The 25898-nt window shown below is 39.5% G+C and overlaps 1 protein-coding gene across 4 annotated transcripts in view; it reads right to left on the bottom strand.

The window, feature by feature from the left end:
* The window catches only part of DGCR2 (DiGeorge syndrome critical region gene 2), a 50277-nt gene that overhangs the window by 6441 nt on the left and 17938 nt on the right, over positions 1 to 25898 (bottom strand). For 2 of the 4 annotated variants that reach the window (XM_052796017.1, XM_052796019.1), the window contains 7 exons: positions 22403 to 22525; positions 12979 to 13104; positions 10492 to 10711; positions 9463 to 9539; positions 6699 to 6875; positions 4527 to 4730; positions 393 to 545 (listed from right to left, as the gene is read on the bottom strand). In XM_052796017.1, the coding sequence (XP_052651977.1) occupies positions 393 to 545; positions 4527 to 4730; positions 6699 to 6875; positions 9463 to 9539; positions 10492 to 10711; positions 12979 to 13104; positions 22403 to 22525 (1080 nt within the window). The remainder of the gene's footprint in view (positions 1 to 392; positions 546 to 4526; positions 4731 to 6698; positions 6876 to 9462; positions 9540 to 10491; positions 10712 to 12978; positions 13105 to 22402; positions 22526 to 25898) is intronic. The other 2 variants (XM_052796018.1, XM_052796020.1) reach the window with 1 other exon arrangement.

Raw genomic sequence — 25898 nt, 5'->3', positions numbered from 1 at the left:
CATACAAACAAAAAATATTTTTCCATTATTGGCTAAAAAAGTTAAAGTTTGAAGAACCTACCAAGACACACACACAGGCACAGTCAAGCAAGACCATGACATTTCTCACCTTTACATACATCAGTCTGTCACTAATAAGCACGAGGCACAAGGTAAGTGTTGATATAAACATTTTTTCTTTTAATGTAGAGTGGTTTAGAGAACCAAAACTTGTACGAATCATGACCAGTTCAGACAGCCAGCACAGAGCTACATTTGCACACATTACTGAGTAGAATCTATAACCAGACTTCCACTGATGTTTTCCACAGATTTGTATTTCTTCTGCTCTCTTTATTCTGAAGCACATACACTACTTAGATCAAGACTCGTTACAGATACAGGCTACTTACAATTTGCTCCAATCAAAGACTCTATGCGCTCTCTCCGCCTCTGGCGTAACCGGTGGACCATGAAAAGCAGCAGAGAGAGGATGAGGAAGGAAGAAATGCAGCTAACGATCAGACGCATTCCACCAGCCATTGAGTCAAACAAACTGTTGCCATCTGTTACATAAAACATATAAGAGAAGCCTGTTACTTTTGCTCAAGACTCATTTTTCTTGATGTTCTTCTGTCAGTAATGGAGAGAGAAATGCAGAGTGGAGATTCATTAGCCTGGTTTAACACTTCATATTTCAAAAATGTAAGAAAATTAGGAATCATCAGGTGATTTATCTATTTATTGCAAGAACATCTACACGTTTCTAAAAATACCTTAAATCAACAAAAGGGACAAAATGTTGAAGGCTTCAGGTCTCCGAAAACAAGAAAAAGGAACGGTTAATGGCATTTTGCACATCCGCTTGTATCTCTGGCATGGCTGATGATGTTATACTAAAGAGGACAGCAAAGGCCTGAGAACTGGCATATCTACACACTATTTCTATGTGACTTCTGGACACCTTAACTTTTACATTTCCAACAACAGAATCTCTAAACATTGTCATTATCACCAAGATGTGGTCATCTAAATTCCATATGTCATTGGTACACTGGTTAGCACCATTAAATGATAGGAACTAAAAATACCTTAAAAAGGTGAATCAACATGATAATCTTCTGATTAAGGTAAACAAGAACTAAAATATTTTCCTAGAATCACATAGAAAGCAAGTGGCAGAACATGAAACAGACCCAGGAGCTTAGGACTCTATACCATTGAGCAAAGCTCTATACCGTTGCTAACCAGATCCACACTTGGAAGGCTGTTGCGAGCAAATTATCACTGTTCCAACAGTGCCAGACATGAGAGGTATTATTTTTTCCACAATTCAACTAATCACACTTGGTTATCCTTAAGTAGCATGCACACATACAGATACTCCACACAAAGAAAAGTGACCTAAAAATGACTATGCTGAGTTCTTTGCACCAATTTCCCATTAAAGAGCTCTGAATGAGAAACACTCCCAGGTTAGGTGCGGATAAGAAACGGATAAAGTGGCTGCACAACCTGGTCACCTACTGCTACAGGACACAAGCACTACCAGGTACGAACCCCTCTCCCCAGCCACCGCAGTGCCACCGCACAACCGGCCAGATCCTGGCCACTTCTATCCCGCACCCACCACAGCTGCAAGAGCTCTCTCAATACTTTTCCTGTCACTAACAGCAGCTAAAGCTGTATCAAAGATTCCTTACAAAAGAAAGCTAAAAGCCTCACAAAAATTTTAAGTACTGACTTGCTACAAATGCTAGTAACAGAAAAATCCACCTAATTTATACATCATTAAAGTACATGGCTAACAGGCTGGTATTCATTACGTAATGCACTCTTGGCAACAAGAAATTCATTTAATAGTGCACTATGTGTAGAGCTCGAACATTACACCCTCTGAAATCTGGCTGCACAGTACAAAAGCCTCTGTGCTGTCAAACCTTTTAGCAACTCTTACTGTCAGAGCTTAAACTGATGCAGTCACACACCTACCAACCAACACACCCTCCTGACCACCACAGACCTGCCGTTGTTCCTCCTCCATTTTACAGCCATGCTGACTTCATGAGCATCATAAATTAGTGTTAATAACTGCCTTAAATAAAGTGACTTAAGTAAAATATACACACAGGCAAGCATGACGTAATCTTGTAGGCAGAAAGCCTGACTTCCACACATTCTCTTTAGGCCAGCTACAAGTGCAGTTCTTGAACCTTCTGGGGCATCTTGGGCCTCCATCACACTGCTCCCAGCCTGTGAGAGCTCCTAATGTTCAACCTGTTTGGCTGGATAAACTATTGTCAAGTAAAGTCCTAGATTAAAAAAAAAGACAAAGACCCAGCTTGTACAGAACAAGCTGAGTCATCACAGAGATTTCCAACCCACATAAAAACAAATAAGATTATTTCAGAAAAGCTGTTTTACACTCAGTACAGTAGTAATACCCTGTAACTGCACCAGCTGAGTCACTAGAAAAGCTTCTGCACCATGAGCTCTTTCAAAGTATTTTACTTCCTTTATTACCTTTTCACAAATAAGAGTTGCAGGTCTGCCTAAACAAAAGCCACAAAGAAAAATTATTTTCTACCACATCCATGTAGCAGCAACAGACAGGCTACCTCAGTTTCAATATTAGTACATGAAAGACTTTCCTCTGCTATTTATCTTCAACTAAATGAGGAGAAGCATCTTTCAAGAGAGTATAGCTGTGATTGCTCAGCTTACTCCTACCACTGGAAAAAACTCCCCAAGTCCTTGAGTAATATTCGTTATCCACTTGTAATCATTGCTCACCCACTCACACTGCGAGAGGTGATTACCTGCCAACCCAACAGCAGGATTTATTTCCCCCTGGTCTCTCCTTGGGTGATTCATTTACTTAACTGTTGATTAGTAAACTGTTTTCTTTCCTCTGCAACAGAGCTTAGAGAAGATATATGTAAGAATTGGACAAAGATAAATACATGCTGATTAAAGAAAGTAATTCATTAATTTTGTCATCTGGAACAGCCATTTATGAACACCCACAAGGAAAACCGAAATGCTCCATTTAAAAATTTCAGTGTTTATCACTAGCTGAAATAACTTCATTATGAAGGAAGTTTGACAACTGCTTGATGATTCTTCTCTCAAAAAACTAAGTTACTAAAAAAACCAGAACACTTCAGGCAAGAGTATAATGAAACACTCTTATTTAGCATCAGTACAGAAAGAAGAGCTTAAGGATCAGAAAGGATGTGGTAAAATACACTCTTTAAATCAGTATTCATGAAATAGTTAAGACCCACAGCAATAAACAAGGATTAAAGAACACAGCACAAGGTTATCCCAGGTCATCTTATCCTGTCTGCTGGTTGATGCTTTGCTGACACTATTCCTGAAGATAAAAAAAGTGAAGACAAAGTCTTAACTCTGCTGATAAGAGTGGGAGGAAGACTCCTGCTTTTTCCCCCCACTCTTTCACCGACCAACCTGCAACACTAGCTACAAACATCTGTTAAGCTTAACCCTCAGAACAAATGTGAATGACAGCAAGGTGGAGCCAGTGACCTTTAATGATTAACTTCTGTAGTTAAAACAAATAAGAAAGACTGCAAATTTGGAAGCCAAGAAGCATCCCTTTTTTGTAACAGACTGAAATAGAAGCCTCTGATGGGAAGAGTTGTCCTTCCGTGTTTTCCATAGGAGTTCGGAACAATAGTTTCTTAGTACACTCAGATAAGATTAGGTTCTTTTAAAATACCAGGAAATAACAGTTTCACAGAACGGTTGAGGTTGGAAGGGACCTCCTGAGATCATCTAGTCCAACCCCTGCTCAAGCAGGGTCAGCTAGAGCAGGATGCCCAGGACAGAGTCCAGTCAGGTGTTGAATATCCCCACAGATGGAGACTCCATGAGCAATCTGCTCTGGTATTTGACCACCCTCACAGTAAATTCCAAGTAAGATACATTTCTTTTCGCAAGTCTCTTTACAGAAAAATAACCCTCTGAAAATCTACATCCCCAAATGGTGACTGACAAACAGTTCAGTCAGAGTCAACTGAAGACTTTACTGATCCAAAAAAAGAAGCTGCACTGAGATGCCAAACCCAATAAGCAAGGTTGCATGTCCCAATTATTACTGAAACTCTATATAACTTAAACTCTGCTTCCCACATAAATCCCTGCATACAAACCTGCATACACATGAACGCTCACGTCCAGAAAAAGATGCTTAATTAGTGCTCAAGAGAAAAGTCTTTTCTTTTCATGACAGCTAAACATGACAAAGGAACCATGTAAGATGCTCTACTAAAAATCCACAGTAGTGTCAACCTCCATACAGAAGATAAGCTACTGCTTCTCCTGTATAAGCAGTATCAAGGATAACTAATTATTTCTAGCCCCAGGCTGAAGTGTTTCATTTCCCATGATTCAAGGTCTTTCCCCACAGGGGGTTTATACCCAGCAATGTTGAGGCATTGAAAAGATGCATCATTTCAAACAAAGTTATACCCAAAGATAACCAAGTTGAGCACTGAACTCATTTTTCTTGACAAAACTCTTACCTGGGTCTAAACACGTAAATTTGCAGCACTCCTTAGGGTCTTTGCGATACTGCTGACACCCCTGGGGCCGTTCACACAAAGCAGCCACGCACATTTCAGGTTCACCGTTGTGACACGTGCAGCTTAAACAGGGATCATTCCCTTTTGGAGTGAAATAGTAGCCTTCGTCAACAATGTTGTCTTTGATATCAACGCAAGTCTGGCCTAGAACAGAAACACACATCAATATCCAAGTGTCTGTGAGCCTACCAGACAGGAGTCCAGTTTATTCTGTTACATTAAGTGATTTGTAAACATAAGCAGACCACGAGTTAAAAGCCATGCCTTCACATTAAAGCAACTTTGAAAAGGGATCTCCAAGGAGTGGGGTAGATGATGGATAGTGTGGAGGCACTCAGGGATGATTTACTGCTCAAAACTGACAAAGTGAATTTTAAGTATTTAATGGAATTGACACACTTTCAGGCATCCTCTCCAAGACACAGGAAAACAAGTGGTCTGAGAAGTTTAAGCTACAGTGTCAATGCCTGCTGCAGCTCCCTCCCTCTCTCCTGGTACTTCGGAAAAGCTGGATCTTCTCTGGGCCAGTCTGAAGGACTCTCTTAACAGGCCAGGCCTAAAAAAGGAAGCCAGCAATAGTACTTCCACTGCCCTAGCTGCATCTCGATCCCTGCCCAGCGAAGGAAGTTTAGGTGTCTTCTGCCCACTGTCCTTTCCTCCCACTGACACAAAGGCAGGTACCAAAAGCAGAAGGAGGTAACACTGGCAGCGCTGGGACCTGCCAGCTGAAGCAACTGCTCCAGAAGGGTAGCCTTACCCCTCCACCCTACACACAGGTCAGCTAGGAGGGTCCACAGGAAAGTTCAGACTGGCATAGACCTGAGGAGGTCTCCAGCTCAATCTCCCACTCAAAGCAGGGTCAGCTACAATGTCCCAACAGGTTGCTCAGGGTTTTATCTAATCTGGTCATAAAAACCTCCGAGGGTAGAGGCTGCACAACCTCCCTGGAAGTCTGTTCCACTCTTGACTACCCTCACAATTATTCCCTAGCATCAATTCAAATCTCTTGTTTCAACTTAACATCCCTTGACTCTTGCCACACACCACTGTAAAGACCCTCGCTCCATCTTCTCGATAACTTCCTTGTAAGTACTGGCAGGCTGCTATCAGGTCCCCTGGAAGCCTTCCCTTCTCCAGGCTGAAGGAGCCCCATTCCCACTGCCTCACCTCAAAGGACAGGCACTGCAGCCCACATCACCATCTTGCTGGCCCCCACTGAACTCACCTCTATTTGTCAAGGTCTTGTCAACATTTTTGTACTGTGAGGCCCAAAATCAGACACAGCGTTCTTCTGCTCAACTTATACATCTGATACCCTCACCCTCTGGTTAACATTTTGGCAGCACTATTACCTTCCTTACAACATCATCCCCCACAGAATTACCAAGAAGGTCATCTTTTGATCATCATTTTGACTAAACACATGTCCTTCAATATCAGATTCCAAGATTTTATTACATATCAAGGTAGACAAGGCAATATTCTGTCTTCCTAGTTTTCAATATTTCAGGTGCAAAAGCAGGCAAAGAAGGGCTGAATTTTCCTCCCTTGCCATCTGCAAGTCTTTTTCCCTGCTTTAAAGAAAAAGCAAACGAGAAAAACTTCAAGAACTGCAGTAAAAGTTCAACAACTTTTCTCCTTCTGGCAAAGAAGCACCACCTATATCAGGTATCTTAAATATTACCTGAAAATACTGCCAATACCTCTGTTGGTATAAAAACTTTTGGAGTAAAGAAATGCAAGAAATGCAGAATGAAAGTCTTTTTTTTCCACTTTAAGTCAGTAGCTCCACTTGCTTTTTCTAAACCCCCGTAGTTCTAATAACTGGCTGGAAAGAATTTAATAGAATTTGCTATATTCAAAACAAACCAGAAATAAGTGTTCCCTCACTTTCATGTGAAGTTAATAATTTAAGAATGGTATTTACTAATAAGGCAGGCTTTTTTAACTTTTTTTTTTTAAGTATACTTTATTTTGGGGCTGACATAGCTGCTTAACAATCATTTTTAGTGAAAATCTATACTGTGGCTGACAACCACCCGGTTTCCCCATACTAGTTATATGCATATTTAAACATGCAACACAGTTAACACTGAACTAAAACCAACTTACTTCTTTTGCAGAGGAATGAAGATTTCTCATAGCAGTTTTCAGCATACCAGCTGTGTAAACCATGGTGCCGAAGGGTAGGAAAATGGAAACATTGAAGCTGGGCACAAAGAACGTTTTCATTTTCAGACATAGCCGTACCAAAGATAGGGTCAGGGGGTAAAAATACTTCTGAAGAGCCTAGAACAAGATGCATTGGTATAAGCAGCCTGCGGGTATGCAAAGCTTTAGAAAGGCTCTGTTAATGTCACTCATTTCATGCACACTAACTCTGCTATAAGGCTACTGTCCTCTAGCTTTAGCTTCCATTAGCAACATTCCTCCGGGGGAAGGCAAACAGCAGGGAGGGAAGGGGTGACTCAGAGAGAAGAGGCTGCTGTTTTCAAAGTACTGGGAAATTTTGTCATTCTGCACCAGTAGGAGTGATGTTCTGATATCTCTACAAATGCTGCTTTCCAGAGTCCGATGGGGTTTGCCTGCCAGTAGTCATGCACCCCTTCAAACAACGCTGAGTTTGGCCACACCTGCAACCAGTGGAGCAAGAACCCACACCAATCTCACACCTGGCGCTCCAAGCATCTACTAGCACTTCCAAAGGTGCACGCACATCTATCCTGTGCGCGCTGCCGAGCCGCTCCCCCACGTCTCATGCCGCTCATTCAGAGCGCAGAGCAGCGCTCTGCAGAGAACAAGGCTGCAATGCCGCTTCTGCTGCTGCAGTGGTGGTATGGACTATTTGGTCCTTCCAACTCATGTAATTTTTAAGAGACCGTATTGTGATGGGTTCCAAACAGCGCAAGAGGTTTTGAGGGAGCTTTGTAACTTTTAAAATGTTGTTTCTGACCAGTGTCTTGCTTCACCGTTAAATCTGCTAGTATGCAAAGCTGCAGAGATTAATGGGAGACCAAGACACAGCAATTGTGAAAATTAACCTATTTTATATGTTTTCAGAAGCCTACTTGCAAATCTATGTGCTTAAACATTGATTTTAACAGCTCTTACAGTTAGCATATTACATAGTCTTCTCACATGACGGTCCTTTCAAACACTGGTAGGTATGATGGGGTTTGGTTTGTTTATTTTTTTTTTAAATGCAACTAGGTTCTGCTATCTTTTTTTTGAGGGTTTACCTTCCACATCTCCCAGTAATGGATTAAAGTTTCCAAGCTATAGGACCCTAAATCACTTTTCAAACAGATACTAGGAATTCAGAGTCTGCCTTACTACAAGTAAATAAAGCTTAAGTTTTTCAGAAGCTGCTGAATGCTACTATGTACTTTATTTCATATAGATATTCCTTTATTAAATAGAAAGCTTGCAAACAAAAGAATATATGATATTGAGAAGGCTTAAATTTATATAAGGCATCAAATTAAATAAAACTTAAGATAAAAACGGGTATCATGATTTTTCTGCAATTTCTGCCTCCTTGGTTGTAAACACTCTGTCAGCAGATGGCAGTGCAGTCAACTTTCCGAAGATAAAGAAAGGTCCTTTTAAGGAGAATGGTTTTTTTCCCTCGGGCTTCACAGGAGAAATCTACCTATATAACCAGTTTTGTCCAGACCAGAAATCCCTATGATGAGAAGTTGGACTCTTCTCCCTCCCCTTCCCCTGCTGTCCAAAGACATCTTTAGGTGCTTTAAAGAACTAATGAAAAATGCTCCTGCCTTTACAAGAAGCAGCAGTTTGCTCTGAGTATTCAGTCAACTCTGTCCACTTAAATGACAAAAGAAATCAATATTTTTGTGCATGGCAGCACAGTAAACAAGTACTGTCATTAGAAGGCTATGCAGGGTTCTACTGCTTCTCATGTGTCAAAGGAAGTATTTTTTAAGACCTAACCATTCAGCAAAATTCCATTCATAATTATGTATCTGTACCTAATGGACAGTTTTCCTTCCACATTTCCCATTACTGAAAATTGTGTATGAGAAGAAAACTATTCAGATTAATTTTCAAATGCTTACTGGAACTCACAGTGCTAATGCTTAAAAAAACCCCCTTTGTTTTAGATTTTCATTATGTAAACCAGTACAGCATTTAGACATTCAATTCTACATGTAAGCATTCGTATGATGACTTCAAAATTAACTAATCCCTCAACTGAATTAGTTAAAAATAAAAGGTATAGAAACATAACTTTGCATCTTCAGCACAGGGAGCTGCTTGTTTTGCAACTGAAAAAGTTCAGCCAGTGATGCCTATCAGATTAATGTTCAGTTTTTCATATAAACTGGATTTATTTCTGGGATTAGGCAAATTTTGTCTTGGTTTAAGTAAGCTATATGAAGTACTTTAAAATGAAAAAAATCTGGGTAATTCTGCAAAATTCAAGATTTTTTTTTTTAAGTATATAAAAATCTACTAATTTTTAAAAAGCTAAAACCCCCAAATATCCTACACTAGTCTGTGCAAATACTAGAATCAGGAATCAGCAGTTCATTTAGACATTCACCACAGAGAACAAGAAACTACAGAATAGTTTCCTTTTTCTCAGCTTAATCAAGGGGAATGCCCAAATAAACTGAAAAACACGTTCTTTCCACAAGATGTCAATGTGAAAAACTATGAAACTTCTTACACTTGAAAATAAGATATGTGTATCAAGTATTAAACTCTTCCATTTTGATACTGTAAAGCACAGCAGTTCCCCTATACTATTTCAACACTATCACTAAAAGTTATGTTGCTCTTGCAAATAATATTCATGCTTTGAGATAGTTTCCATAGGCCATTTAACTAAGTAATAATTTGAGAGGCCTACCTTTATAAGCTACTTCCCAGTGACCTTCTAGAGAGTGATTTCGATTGGTGATTACATACTGATATCCAACCCAGAACCTAAAAAAAAAAGTTAGATTCTAAAGAAACAAGCCAAAAACATACTAACAAATTAAAATAAATTACACAGAACATTCCAATGACTTTACTTAAAAGCTACCCTTCAACCCCATTTCTGATGACTTTTTTCTTAACATTTCAGCCCACATGTTGGCAATGTAGAGAGAGACTACAGTCGAGGAATAGAGGAAAATACTTGATAGTTTTCTGTGTTTAGAAATAACTCACCATGTCTTTTATTTCTACTCATAATAAGGACCTCATACTGTTGTTATGGCAGCACTTCAGTATCTCAAACAAAAACCACACAAAAGCATCCAGAAGTCAAATATTTTATAAACATATACAACTTATGTCAAACTGTTCTTGATCAAGCCATCTAACTCTCCAGAGACAGAATACACCATTACTGAACTACTCCTGGTGATGTCATGGCAGCCTATGAGACTGACAAAAAACCCACAGGCAAAAAAAAAAGGAATTGTGTTTGTTATGAACTAACAGAATGAAATATCTAAAGACACCAGAACATAGTTCTTGAAACTCAGAATGGCTTTTTACTTCATCCTTATCTCAAACTTGCAGTCCTTGTTAGAGCTACTAGTAGTTAATGGAAACAAAATTGAAAAATTTAAAGAATTATTTCTATAGAAGGTAGTGCAGCAATAAGTCATTGTAAAATCCATCTTCCCTGTTGCAGTTCAAGAATACTAGTATGTTGCTGAGACAGCCTGAAGATAAAAAGACTGTTGAATTGTAGCCTACCTGTTAATTAAAACAAAATACAGATGGCCACTGCCGAACAGTCAACCAGCATGTTCATACTGGGTTATTAACCTGAAGTCAGTCAATTTTACCATCAGATTTTCTAAGCAAACTAAACTACCAGTATTTGTATTACACAGAAACCATTCATGTAATATGAGATCTTTGTCCTTTCCTTCCTACTCACCTACGCTGGTCCTTCCTTACAAATGGTTTTTCTTCCAAGTCCCACTCCTGTGCCAGGATAAACCTTAGCTCCTGGTCTGCAGTGAAGGTGGCAAGGGATCCATTCACCCGCTGACATGTCTGCACGGCGTCCCAGTAGTTCTCTCCATTTAAATACACTCTGTAACAGCTGGCTGTGCCCTCATAATGGTGCCATCCTGTTGGGCACTTTCCTAGGAAACATGAAGAATAGAAGGGAAACCATTCCCCCCAAATTAGGATCTTCAAGATAATGCATCCTCATCAGTTTATGACAATGCAGTGCATAATCACTTGGACGCGTACACACAACATTCTGTGCATACTTCACATCACCAGGAGGAGATGCATGCATTACAGATCACAGAAGACTTACTTTACTGCAGCTTTTGATAATGGAAGATTTTTTTTAATGTATTTAAAAAGATGCAAGTCCTAGTAATGTTTCATTGCACTGTGACAGCCTTTAAAGTCTTTAATTAAGACTGATGATCTGCTGTGGGAGATATTTCCCTGCACATCTTTATAAATCCAATCACTTCGATCAATCCAAGTCAAAACAAGCAGCAAGAAGCAGGAAGAAAAACAAACAGGTGGCCAATTTAATGAGTCTGTCTTTCTATTAGGTGGTTAGCAATACATCCAACTTGCTGTAAAGTTTTCAACCTACTTTTACAAACAGTCTCAGTAGTATTCACATAATCCTGCTCCCACAGTCAATCACTAAACACAGTGGGGGTTCTGGGGCAATTATTGTTTGCTTTGGAAAAACATCACTGCAAAGTGGATCTTTAGGAAGTAAGAAGATGATGGTGTGAACTGCTGTCTCTACTTTTTCTCAATTAACTCAATTGAAGGAATATGCAACAAAAGCCTTGAGGCATTTCTGATGAAACAGACCCACAGGCTTTTGACTGGCATTCTTCGGGCTTACGGGTAACTAACAGAGAGAATCAGAGACAGGCAGATGAAATTTAAAACAGACATGAAATATTATTTTAGCACCTGTATTTGCAGTATTAATTCTCCACAACACCTAAGGAAGGAACTTTAAATTCACAAACTGTTTTACATTCATTGCATGCATTCAGACAGTTCCTCTTCTCAAGGCTCTTTATTCCCTTCAGAAACAGGGATCTCTATCATCAAATAACAATATACAAACTTAGATTTGAAGTCCTTTAATTAAATATCTTCCCTTACTCTCCATTTATATGGGATCTTTTAAGATCTAGCGTTCACATCACTAAGATGGAACAGAATACAGTATCAATCAGACTGCAGAGCATATTAAGATATTACTGTATCAATTTCTAAATTGCTTTATCGTCCTCTAAATTTTACTAAGATATTTTAGCTACTGGAATCTATGACAAATCAAAATACCTATTTTAATAAGCATTTTTGTCAAAAAAAAAAGGAAAAAAATCAACAGAGGTGAACTTTTACTTTTGCTAATCACTTGTCTTTTTCCAAAGCAACTGTTCCCAATTACTGCTATACTGTCTTCCCCCCATGTCGTCTTCCTAACCTGTCCCATCCCTCCCTCCAAGGCTAATTAATCAATGCTGTCTCACATTCCCAAATCACTGGATGATCCCTGGAGCAAAGAGGGAACCAAGATAAGAGGGAGAAGGCAGGAGAGACTTAGATGCTTTGGGCCCAGAGAGATTCAGAGGCAGCAGTCACTACAAGCTATCATCAGTGGGAAGGACACTTGCAGGACATTTATAACACTTTAGATAATGCTGGGACTAGGATGCCAACAGTGGCACCAGTAGTGCTGCAGGTGAGAGTGTAGGATGACACTGAAATGATATTTTTGAAGAATTCTGACTGATTGATGGGAGTAACATGGCAAAACCCATTCAAGCGCTACATACTTCATCTTCAGAGAAGTGAAGAATTTCCTTAAGTTCCCCACTCCCTAAAGAATATTTTTCCTATTAAAAAGGATACAAAACTCACATCATCAGAGATGCCCTTAATTAACTAGTAACAGTGCAACATCTTTAAGGTCATCTTCAAAATTACTTCAATCAAGAGCAATCAATTTTGGTTTCCCCCCACTTTCCAGGGGAACAAACCTACATGCAAGCTCACATCAAGAGGCAAGGGCTAGACCATCACCCCTGCTGCAGGCTGAAACCATCACTTAAACCATGGGCTTAGTTTTCTGTAATTGCAACGAGTTATAACAGAAAATTGCAATTCTGGTTTCATGAAACCAGGATTACTAGGGAAGTAGAATTCTTTGCATGTATTGGCCTGCTATATAAACTATGCAATATAACAGGACATATATAAAAGAGAAACGTACAAAAACCTTAAAAAGCACTGCACATGAATAAAATCTGGTCAAAAGGCTATGCAACAGAAAAATCTATTAATTTCTCCTTAAAAATAGCTAGCCTAAATTGCTAAATTAATTAGCAGAAAGATGGCCCAGATTTCCCAGTCTGCAACTTACTGCTAAATCGGACAGGCTGTGCCACATTGACAGTGTGAAAGCGGGTTGTTTCTCCTCCTCTCCCTCGATTGTGCCTGGAGTCCACATTCTCCTTCCCATGGTAAGTTCGCTGGTCCCCTGTCAAGCCTGGGGACCAGAAGGAATAGTCAGTACTGGTGAAAGATGCAAAGGCAGATTTCATTTTATCAAACTTTCTCTGGGTTTTAATTCAAGACATATATAAGTAACACAGTCATGTAAACAAAGATGGTAGATCCCTGCAATAACAGCTTGGCTATTCTACATGGTACGTAACCGAGATACTTACAATTGAAAAGAACCAACAAGCCACTACATGAGTCTTGCAGAGTTAGCTAAATATTTTGGCAGATTCTCAACAGCCTGCAGTTGTACACAGGACTTGACACTCGTCATTTCAATTGCTGCAGCAAATGCATCATCCCCAGTGCATTTTATCAGCTCCTGTTTACAGAACTACCCACTCTCCAGCTGCTTTGTTTCTTAGTTGTGTGTTCAATGATATAAGACAACTTCTCCAATACATTTCCCAGCACATTCTCTGAGATCTAGGACAAAATTAAAGCCAGGAAAGGAATCCTATCTTCAGCCAGAAGAACAAGGTTTTTCATTCACTCTCAAGCTTCTAGAGTAAATGTTAAGATCATTATTTCTGAAACAAAAAACTTACACACCCGCATCTCAGTGTCAGGGCTTCTAACAGGCATACGTGACATCTGGATTCAATAACTTAGGAAGAATACAGTGCAACATGTTATTCCAGAAAAGGGGTTGGGGGCTCCACATGCCTACCAGGAGTAAATAAGGAGCACAGTTCAGGTGGAGACAATGCAGGATGGGCCGTAGCCAGCCAAACTAGCAAGATCCTAAGTAGGAAGGCTGGCACGGTGGTGGGGAGAAACTTGAGAAAGACAGAGATGAGCACTGAGAAAGATTAATTTGGAGACAAGAGATTAACCCTAAAAAGAGAAAAATTAAGAACCCAAGAATGTAAACATTAGAAATATCTACTAGTATGTTATTTAATACTACTAGATGTTATTAAAGGTTATAGAGTTTAACCAGCACAGAGAGCTATGCAGACATTCATTTCTACATAAAAAATAAGCTTATTTTCCTTTAAAGTTGATTAGCTCTATTTAGCCTAGCTAAACCAAGTCAACCAGTCATGATCCCAAATAAAGAGGAGCTACATAGTCTTCTTCAATGGGTTTAACCACATCTGTTTGAAGTATATTCAAAACTGTGTCAATAAAACTTTCTCCTTTCACACTATCTTTAAAAAGCAAGAGGTCCACAGAAATTTCATAATTTAAACCCAGACTTGGAGACTGCTCGGTGTATTACGTGGGGGCAAAGACCTGCAGAAGACCCACCATCAAACAATGCACTCCTTGGAACAAACGTTAGCACTGATGAGCAGAAAAAGTCACTAGCTGGAGCCCAGGAACAGCAGAGTAGCTTTGCATTCATCTGGCTCTAGCATACTGAATTTGCCCTGGGTTAATGGGATAAGCAAGGGATATTTAATTATCAAGTTATCCTAGGAATTACATGTCTATAGAGATCACCCATTAAGAAATGGCTGTGCATAATACACTCACATGGCCTTACAGGAATAAAGTAGTAATTCTACTGTTCAATATTAGAATACGCTATTTATCACAGGCAAGAAGTTAGTGCCAAGAAATTCAGTTAGCATACATTTCAAAGGACACAAAATGGTAAAATAATTTGACAGTGAAGATCACTGATTATTTTTTATTACTTTAGAGGCTAATCTATTTTTAGTTTTAGCATTTGACCGTTCTTAATCCTAATGGTTCAGTAACATTATTTACACTATGATTTTCAGAGCAATACTGAGACACTAAAAAAGCAAATCTTTAATTATAGTAAGACTTCAAAAATAACGCTAACTAATGTAGAATGCTACATCAAAGATGAACCGAGCTCAGCATGGGAAAGCTCTATTTTCCCATGGCATTAAATGGTAACAACTAAACCCAAAGAACCAGTAAGAACCAAACGCATGAAGAATTAGTTCCCTTTCAGAAGTGAGAGCAGATGCAACACCATATGGCTGACCCTCCACGGCTAAACAGAACGCCCACGAGGACTTAACGATTTACCTCCCCCAAGAATAAAACAGAAGTTCACAGGTTTTAACATGCGAGGTTAAGAAAGGGTTACTTCGGCTAACATCTTAAATTGACAGAATTTATGCCAGATGCTTTGAAAAACAGCTACACAGATCCCACACAAAGTGAGTTCAATCAGTCCTCACCCAGAAAGCAGGACACTCATTCCTTCCTCAGGATCTGCCCATGTCAGCAGACTCGCCACTGAAACCAGGCAGGACTGGAGAGGCAGAACACAGCCACAAGTCACTTCTCCTTCAAGCCCAACACTGTCAGCTGCTTAATAAACTGGTGCTCTTCAAATATTAAATTGCTTCTATTTGACCTGAATTTTCGGTCTCTGAGAAAAGCAACAATGACAAGTTTTTCCAGGGCAATAAAGAAAGAGATGTTAACAAGCTTCTAAGTCACTTGACTGCCATGAAAAGCTGTTGCAGATTCTGGTGGCAAAGGTGTAATTGGACTGGTTTTCTAGTGTACTTTTTCAATACTCTGCAGAAGAATTTTCTATCTACTTTGCCGTTCTTGCTTTCTTTATAAAAATATTTTTATCTTTAAAAATAAAATAGTGCCACAGACTAAGCTTTAAGATAACAACCTAAGCCAGAAGGTCAGAACCTAACGATGTTTGAGTGTTTCAGAAAGGAAAAGCCATCATTTTTATTGCTTATGTGCACACTTAATATTCTGAAAGCTATCAAATTTGGAAGATCAGCTATTTTCCAAAACCTTTATTCTTCTAGATACTACAACCACAAGCATTAACAGCAACAGTAGTATTTTTACTAGCCAAGACACATAGTTCTGTTTCCTTTGACTTCGTATAATTATACTAGAAATGTAACTTGCTTGTTAGTTGGTGGGGAAAAGGGAAAAATGAGTTCAAGGAAAAATTCATGGGGCACAATTTTTTTTCTCCCCTCAAATACTATAGCATGGTAGACACGAGCATCCTCCAATCTGTTTCCAAACAGATCAAGTCATGATTAGTATTCACCCTACTCTTTCCAATTTACAGTTGCTATCTAATTCACTCTAGCATGACTGCAGTCTAAGTATAGTGCTATACATCAAGAAAGCTGCCCAACACTGATGATTCTGTGACTATTTTCAGTTGTTTAAAACTTCAAGCTACCAATTCAGAATGGAAGTCTGCCCTGCTGGATGGCTCCTACTACATTTTATATTGGTAAACTTTTTCAGATCTGAATCTGAACAGTTCAACAATTGTTCAGAACAAAAATTAAGAGATTAGAAGGGGAAGAAATTTTGCTTACATTTCTAACTACCTTTTAGTTGAACAAGGGCTGTCACTGTAGCCAGCAAAACACAGTCCTGCTAACTCACAGAAAAACCTTTGTGCCATGTGTACAAGTTTTGCTGTTCCTGTTGGAGACACAGAAAAAACAGAGGGGGCAAATGCAGTCAAGTTTAAGTCTAAAAGAAATATGAGCTTGTCTGTTATTCATAGAGGCTGGAAGGAATTCAGTTACATTGTCCATACTCTTCTGAGTACATCTATGGAGATTACTCTGCAGCATTTATCCACAGGATCTCAGCAACATTTCCCTTGCACGTGGTGTCTCATTAGGGGAAGCCGAGCACACAAGCAGAGCAGAAAGCTCCTTTTTCGTCCCCCTCAGTGCCTCCATCAGTCGGACCAAGTAAAAGGAAGCAAAAAGCCAAGTAGTGCAAATGGAACGCGAGCCGAGGTGCTGAGACCACACAAAAGTGAAAGCTGGCACCAGCTGAGACGGGAACAGGCTAGAGCGTACGCGTGCCGAGCAGCCCTGCATGGGGGAACAAACATGACGCCAAATGGAAAACTGTGTTCGCAGGAGCTAGAAGACAAACTGCAATCTGCCACACATGCCAAGGTCTGCTTTGCACCAAAAAAAAGGATGGGCAGACGGAAGACACTGACTGTAATATAGAGAGGTCCTTGTAGGGTCAGAACTCATAAAGGGGTGAGTATTGGATTTTGGGGAGTTGAACTAGTTTCCAGAGTTACTGTGTCACAGATGACAAGTTACTCAAGCCAAACCCTTCACAAGGATGGATGTACTATGTCAAATTATGTCAAAATCAAACTGTTTGTGAAGCAACCAGGTCTTGTCCTATCTTATTTGTTCCAAGATTCTAGTTATTCCTGTTTAAACACATAGATTCTCAAAATTTACATATGAAGCTGCGTTGTCACCTAAGCTTCAAATTTTCTGTCCAGCATATTACCTGCTAAAAGCTTGGAAAGCTTTTAATTGCATCTGGTAATTTGAGAGGTGAGAGAAGTTCAGGATTAAATCCAGTTTTGTGCCTAAAGACTTGGAAATACAGTTCAGGAGTCCCCAGAGAGGAGTGATTCTTCTCAGATCAAGCAGCTCCACGCTTTGCGTTATCAATTGTATTATGCTAGGAAATACATGCCAACCAAGAACAGCATCCTGCTGTGCTGAGCACTATTCAAAGTAGCAGACTGACAGTAAAGAGCTTATAATTTAACCACAAAGTAGGGTAAAAAGGATGCATCATATAGGAGTTCAGCAAGGGCTCAGAAAAGGTGTGGAAATGATCAGAGGTTTTTATCATTATTACCTAGCTTTAAAAAAAGGAGATGTACTGAAAAGTGCACAAATGTCAACAGTCACTTCAACCAAACACAATATCCTTGGCAAAACAAGACACAAAGCTGTTTATGATCACTGCAAAACAGTGTGCTGCAGCTGCTTCTTTATCAGTTACCAGCCATACCTTCAGCTGGCTCCACAAAGGAAACTTTGCAGACTCAAAGATGATAGATATAGTGTGTATGTGCTGGGGCAAGTGACCTCCAAGCCTGCACATTTCCTCCTGATACGGTATCTGGGGAAGACCTTAAGAACAGCATACAAGATGACATTGCTCAAGATCAGCATTTACAGTTAGCTTCTTAGCAAGATTGTTTCTGTATGAAATTAGGCTCCCAATCTCAACAAAAACATGTAAAATCGTACTGTTTGCCATGGAACTACAGGGCAGCTCATACTACTGCTAGCCATTGTTTGCAACTGCTGCCCCAGGACCACCACCACCAGGATGGCCAGCTGTCCAGTGCTGATTGTGGGCTCGGGGAGGGGGGGAACAACTAAGAATTCAGCTTGCTGAAACTCTCCAGTGTTCTTGTTTCTGACCAAACAGGTCTAGAATACAGTACTAACAAATACCTTATAAAGGAAGACTGTGGCATTAGGCAAGGGTGTGCACTACAGAGCAAGTTGAAGGTTTTCAAATTCAGATGCTGAGAGAAGCCGAAGGGCAGCTGACGGCACAATCTGATCACTTATTCCTGGGAAGAACTCTATTTTTAAAAAAAATAAATGAATTAAGGAAACAGAATGATCACCAATATAATTGCAAGCTGAAAAACTGGTAAGGATAGGATTTATGAAAGGCACTGGAATTTGAGACATCCGTTCTCTGTTCATACGTAACAGAAACAAACATCAAGCCTGTAGCATAAACCACAGGTAAACAGTCAGAGCTATACTAAATCCCACTCCACTCATACTGCTGAAAATTAGTTTTGACCAGAAGGCCTGCAAAGAAGGTAGGGTATCTGGAGAAGCTGATCTGATATTCTGCTAGAAGCAAATCTGGAAGTCCAATGAACAGTAAAAGGTAAACTGCAGAGTCGTTCCTTCTTCTGGGTTTAAATACAGAACTTTCATAAAGGTGGAAAAGTTATGTTACTACTTTGATTACTTGTATAGAAATGTAAGAGGAAGTGAGTAGAAATAATAAATTCCCATTTGTAGAAGTCCCTGTTTAAGATATTAATGCCTGATTCTACCATTTCACGGAATACACCACTTTGGGATAAACTATTTTTAGGATCAATTAGTGTCGATATGGAACAGTAGACAAATTTCATGAGTCTCCACTGCTTAAGTACAAGAGAGTTGCAGGCACATTCTACATAAACCCTCCCAGCAATTTTTTAGTATGCTCACAAAAGTAAGCAGCCAACAGTTTTAGTCTACTAGTGAGATGAACTGAGGGTAATCACTGCTGCAGATTCCACTAACATTTGCATGCCTAGTGGGGAGGGCAGGAAGAATAGCACTTTACACATTGCAAGTTTGGGACTGAAAGGAATTCCATGTTTTAAAGGAAAATGGTCATTCTGAAAAGAGACAGTAAGAATAAAAACAGCTATGATGACTATCTTCAGAGAAATATATGGTCTAGCAAAAGTAGCCATTTCATACACTTATTCAGATTGCCAATGAATTAATGTCTTGCTTAACTGTGTTCTGAAAAAAATGCCAGAAGAAATTATTCTAACAAAAAAGTCTTAGGGTTTGTGGTGTTTCTTGTACTTTAGACAACACACGATTACCAAATATATTAATTAATGATCCTCTTATTTTAATAGGAGCTTTGTTACTAACATGAATGAAATCAGGCCTAAAATAAGTGAACTAAACCAACAGTGCCAAAAAACTTACAATAGCTTTGTATTAAACCTTGGAAAATACCAACATGACTAAGTATTCATCGAAACACACCTTCAACACCACCACAAAACCCTAATTCGCTGCCATTGATCTTTTCCAACTTGCTCACGTTGGAGTGTGCCATTAGTAGCTCAAAGGCTGAAAAGTAACAAGCTTCCCAACCAGATTGAGCCCTTTCTTGCAAGCTTTCTTTTCATGCTTCAGAGAGATTTCATACCTTTTAATTTAAAGATATTTTAATTCTCCAAGTTTCACAAGTCCAGGTGGCTTCACTAACTAGTTCTTTTAGTGTTCAGTATGTCTTTATTGAAATTAAGAACCTTAATTAAAAAGTATTTAAATTTAGCTGAATCATCTTACAATTGCTCATCTAAATCTAAAAGTATCTTCTAAATTTAAAGCTGCATCACTTCTTATTAATTCAATGGCCAAAGAAGAAAGTTATCACTCCTGAGTATGACTGGGTGCTACTATTAGTAGCATTAGCTCCCCAGTCAATGTCCCAGGACTTAGTATCTCCTATGACTGGTCACATATGTATTGCTTTCCCCAACATAAGAAAACCATACTCTTCCAAACTTATTCTGGCATCGGATTTACTTTCATTCATGCTATTCCTTTTTACACTCCAGCACATCATTCACACGCACACCAGCACACCAACCTGTCCTTATTCTTGACAGTTCTAAATAACACATGCCCTTCAACACCCATTTCAGGTCACAACGCTATCCCACCAATTTTTTGTTACAGGCATAATAGAGTTTTTACATCTTACACCAGTAGTTCTTGTTCCTCTGGTTTGCTGGCTACGCTCTTTGCATTACTGTGCAAGTATCTCAGTTCTTTCATAAACGCCACACCCAGCTTTCTGGCTCTTTTACTGAGCACAGCCTTTTCACCAATTACTTATCCAATTACTCTTCTCATCAAGTGGAATACTTTCCTTCTCTATGCTGTCCATCATTTTCCCCTCTAGTATTCTTTATGTATGTTATTCTCCTCCTCCTGCGTACAGACATGGCGATGAATCAAGTCTCTCCCACACATCGTCTTTCATTTAACTTAAAGTTCTTCTCACCATGTCAGGCCAGACAGTCCAGTGAGACCTACACCCCAAACATAAAAGCAGAGCCTATCTACTAAGAAATTTTGCTTTCATAAAATCCTCTTCCGAGCCATATACCAAATATTCTCTGTAACTCCACTCCTTGAGTCAACATCATCCTGTTGCATCCTCCATGCAACAACTTAATTGCCAACTAATACACTAGGCAACAAGAGAAGATAAAAATACTGTTTTCTACTAATGTGGGTGTTCCAATATTCCCACAAATGAAGCCTTCAGTGCTTTTTGAGTAAATCCAAACATTGATATGACTCTGCTTTCCTCTAGCCATTGACTTCCATTAACCTCCAGAATTTTATTAGGTCCCTAGTTTTTCACATTTGGCTAAAGTTAGCTAAAAAGGAGGAAGAGTAACAGCACAACTGTAAAAGCATCTTTCTTTAGGACATCCACATCATAAAGAATATCCTTAAACAGAGCATCAATGGCACAGCTTAATTTTTAATGTCAGAAGAAACTACCAACAGTTTTTTTCCCCCGTGCTGCAAATATATACAGTCACACAAACTAGCCAAAAGCTTTTTACAAAAGAGCACTGAACACATTCTTTTAATTATTTGTATGTAGCACACACTGGGGAGATGGCTAACTATAGCATAGTTTCAAAGCTTGAGTGTTAGATTTACTTCTCTAATCCCACTAGAAAATAGGAATATTTAGAAGAGCTTGTTGCTGTAAAATACCAATGCTACTATTTTGTAGCACCTCTCTAAAATAGCTCAAAACTCAAAATGCTGACAGACTGAATGCTGTGATGACAATGCTGCAAAGTTCATGTGATTCTCTCCCAAGCAAATTAAGTAGTTTAGTGGCAAAGACTTCTTAAAACAGTTTTTGAATGTAATTTAGTCACACTGTAGAGATAAAAGTTTTGAATTATGACACAGTTGAATTCATACTTTCATATTCCTGCTTCATTGTTCTTAGCAAAAAAAAAACTACAGGTCCATTCAATTTTAAGACACACAGAAAAAGAGTTACACTGGCCTGTTCGTGAAGAACAAATGAAAATGTTCAAAATCATGATTATATATTTTGATTCACAATAAAAAAAAATTTGTTTGCTTGTTTTTAAAGACAGCTCAGTATCCAGTAGCTTTAACAGAGAACCACTGCTGGTGATAGGCTCCTGAAAGCCTATCATACGAGTTTATGAAGAGTAAATACACCAGCTTGTTTGGCAAAACTAAGTTCTCCACTTAAGAACAAAAAGCATAATCAGAACGGGGAGCAATAAACCAAGCTCTCTACCTAAGTCCAACAACGTCACCCAGAACAGTGAGTGATATACAACCAAAACAGCAATTCTGAATTTAACCACAAGCCTATGTGTCATTTTGGTTTAATTGCAACATGAGTTTTTCCTTGTCATGGAAGTCTTTTTAGACTACAAACTCTTCTCATCTCCAGGACACCTACTGAGACTGTAAGAACAGAAGGATAATTCAGACAAGCAAAAAACTGTTTGTAGCATTAGTTGCACAAAATGAAGAGAAGATAACTCAAAGTTTGTTAATAATGGGTACAGTTCTACCAAACAATCTTCACTTTCAAATAAAAATAAGCAAGCGATCTTAAAGAGTCAAAGTACTGCTGCAAAACAAGCTGATACTGGGCTGAGCAGTCTTCTCAGCTTTACTTACCTGGACAGTCAACCTCATCACTCTCGTCCTCACAGGTGGGCCATCCATCACACTGCCAGTTGGAAGGGATGCACTGGATGGTACCACTCAGACATGCAAAGTGTCCTGGGGTGCAGCGGAGCTCTAGGGAAGAAGAAAGTTGTGCTTTGAAGTGTTATTTATTCTTGCAAGTCTACACATACATTAATCACCTGTCATGTAACGTATCTCTGAAGCATAATGGACAAAACCTCTGGATAGCTCAGCTTGTTAAAAACTGCTTCGTTTCAGATCACTTCCATGTTTTAACCTGCATATTTGTGGTTTTAATAGACAGGAAGGATGGCTTCCAGTGCTTGGGCAGTAATTCCCTCAGATATCCGTAGCAAAACCTTCCCAATAAAAATACCATGTGAGCATCTATCACCACAGTGTTACCCATCTACTTCTTGTGGGGCACTGAGAACTACTTGTTCACTTTTCTCAGAACCAGAGTTGAACAAAAATATGCTATGGTAATTAAGTGCTAGATTACACAATAAATTCAGAATCCTATTTCCATTCCAATCACTATGTATGCCAGAACCCACCAGACTTGCACAAATGTCCAGTCTGATTTAAAGCCATTTCACAGAACTATTTATAAAACAATTTCTATATCCATGAGCCTGTTTTCACTTTCTAGCTTAAGCTCTTTGGTAGAATTTCTCCATATGGACACATCCTTTACAAGAAACTGTCAATATCTGCAAACATGTAGTTCCTGCTTCTGCAAGAGTACTGCATACTTGCTATCATTATACTGTCAGACCTAATTAGCATTATAAAAAGTACAATGTTTTTCAAAGCTTTTTAATATCAACTCCATCTATCAAATGCCAGAACCTAATAATTCAGCTTCATTTTTTGTCCCTCAAAACATGGAGGGAGGGGGAATCTGTCTACACAAGTGAACAATTCTAAGCTTGTTTACAGGTGGCAGGTCTGCAAGTCACCATTAGCATCCATAGGCTCACTTTCGCACCAGACCATCACCGTCCACCCTTCTTCTGGATGGTGGTTGTCAATTTTCCAACCAATGTTTTTGAACAATTTAGCATGTTTTCCTCTCAGCAAGCTACAATAATCCCAGGTCAGCTATGTCTGGAGAATGAGCACCTTTTTATTAAAAAAAAAAAAGTGTTTTAAAAGTAAAACACACTCATCCCTGATTTGGAAAGAATCAAGTAGGTAACTGTTTTGCAGGGAGAAATCTCTAAAAAAAAAAATTTAAAATACACGTATGTATTCTCTCATCCACAGTTTACAACCTAAGAAAAGAGCTGTAATTGCAGTTGTTCCCTTCTTGAAACACAAGTCTAAACTAAGTCAAGACAGAGGTCACATTTAAGCATTCAGACAACACAACCAGGCATAAAAAAAACAGTCGTCATGCACTCTCAATAAAAGCTGTCCACGTACACCTAGTAATTAGTATAGGATATTGATAACAGGCTTCTAATTCAACATTAGACTAAAATCCACTCCTAGTACTGGTTTCTCTTCAACGCACAGACCTGCTCTTCTGGAAGAATAAAAGCGGGCTCATCCTCTTAGCAACCACCTACTCAGAGCAAACATTCAGGTCACAAAATGGCTAAGAACTCACACAGATCTGCCGGACTACTGACGGCAACAACAGACCTTACAGCAAGACAAGAGTATTCTCACCCATTTAGAGTTTTACTCAGTCCAAACAGCTAACAGTGAATGAGCACAGAGGAAATGTAAAAAACAAACAAACAAAAACAACCCAAAACCACCAACTTACCAGCTTAGGTCATAATGATCCCCCCACCCACCCCTGAACAAAAACTGAATTTATTTAGCCCAAAGAGGGAAAGGGCAAATAAAACCTTTCATTCCCCCTGATCAGGGGAATAAAAGCTTAAGCTTCACTTGCCCAATGTAGCAAGAGAAAAAATTTAAAATCTATCTTTAAGTTAGGGGAAAAAAAAAAAACCCAAACACACACAAAACCTCAAGCTGAAATTAAAACTACTCAAATTTCAAGTTCACAGAAAAGCATCAACTCTTCAGTAAATCATCGCAGCTTCTTTCACCCCTTTTGCGCAATGTCAGCACGCAGTGGAACATTTCTTAGAAAGTTCTACTATCGCAGTTTCAAGTATGGTATTTACACTAGAGCCTGTGGTAGGTATTTTAACACATGAAAGACTATCCTTGGCCCAGCTCTAGGCTTCCATTGCATCCACCTACAGCTATGGCAAAATTCAGTTCAAAATTCAATACTTTAAATGAACTCTTAATTTTTTTTACTGCTTGATTTTAATGGAAGTCATGCACGCACCCTGTGAAGAAAGCTATTCTGCAGCCCTCTGGTTTCGCAGGCAGCATCCACCAGCAAAGCAGTACAAGCCAACGTGCACATGGGAAAAACAGTAAAGAATACTTTTCTATCTCTACAATTTCATACATGCTATTACTATTCTATGTACAATTATATATGACTGGTTCAGATAAAAGGATGACTCCATCCCAATATTATGGGCATTAAAAAAATGCCACTTACATGCTGTAATGTCATTACTTCCTGTATTACAGACACTCCTCTCTGAAGAATGTGGATACATGGAAGAGTACAAAACATTTCTATTAAAACACGACTCAAACCAGCTGAACAATTGCTCCCAATGGAAACCATGCTATGTCAGATGCACTAATTATTTCAGACCAAGGAATAGGAACTGCTATGAAATTCTACTGCAGAGGGGAAAAAAGTGACACTGAAAGAAATACTGTGAAATGAAATTCTCCATATTCTGCAAACACTGCCAGTTACACCTCCTGAGCCATCCTAGCCCAGGGCCCACATCCCCGTGCATTACTGAACTACCTAAATCATCATGCAGTTTCTGGAAGAGTTTCATCTGAATCGTTTTGCCTCTACGTGCTGCCTATTGCAGTTTAACACAAAGAGAAACAAGATGCAATCATCTGAGAAAATCTCACCGCCTCTCTCACTTGTGCTCAGGGTGGGTTGGAACATACCCAATGGCCTCCTTGAGGACTGATGCTTAAGATTGGTTCTTTCAGAAACGGATTTCCACGAAGGCCCCACCAGATGCACACCAGCAGGCTGTCATGCGGACAAGACAGGGCAGTGGGTGGGCAGCGCAGCCCGGCCCCGCAGCACCCAGCTGAGCACAAGGGCCGCCCGCCAACACCATCCCCTCGGCCCCCTGTGCCCCACTCGGCCCTGCACGCCGGGCTCGAGACTCCCACAGCAGAGCACATCAGCTAGCCAGGGCAGCTGCCTTCAGAGGTAAAATACATACATAAAAACAGATGGAGGCCTATAATGAACCTGTGAGATAACTCAGCCAAGGAGCAGAGAAATTTGGGAGAGGCAAGGATGCACAGGACAGGTGCTAGTCTCCACAACCCAATCAGGCATTTCATTTCAGTAGCCTATTTTAAGTCAAAACAGCAGAAAAATGAAAACATTTCAAGCCTA

This window comes from Harpia harpyja, chromosome 9 (assembly GCF_026419915.1).
Source record: "Harpia harpyja isolate bHarHar1 chromosome 9, bHarHar1 primary haplotype, whole genome shotgun sequence".
NCBI lineage: Eukaryota > Metazoa > Chordata > Aves > Accipitriformes > Accipitridae > Harpia > Harpia harpyja.
The sequence above is the reverse complement of the archived record's forward strand: the minus strand, read 5'-3'. Positions and strand labels throughout refer to the sequence as shown.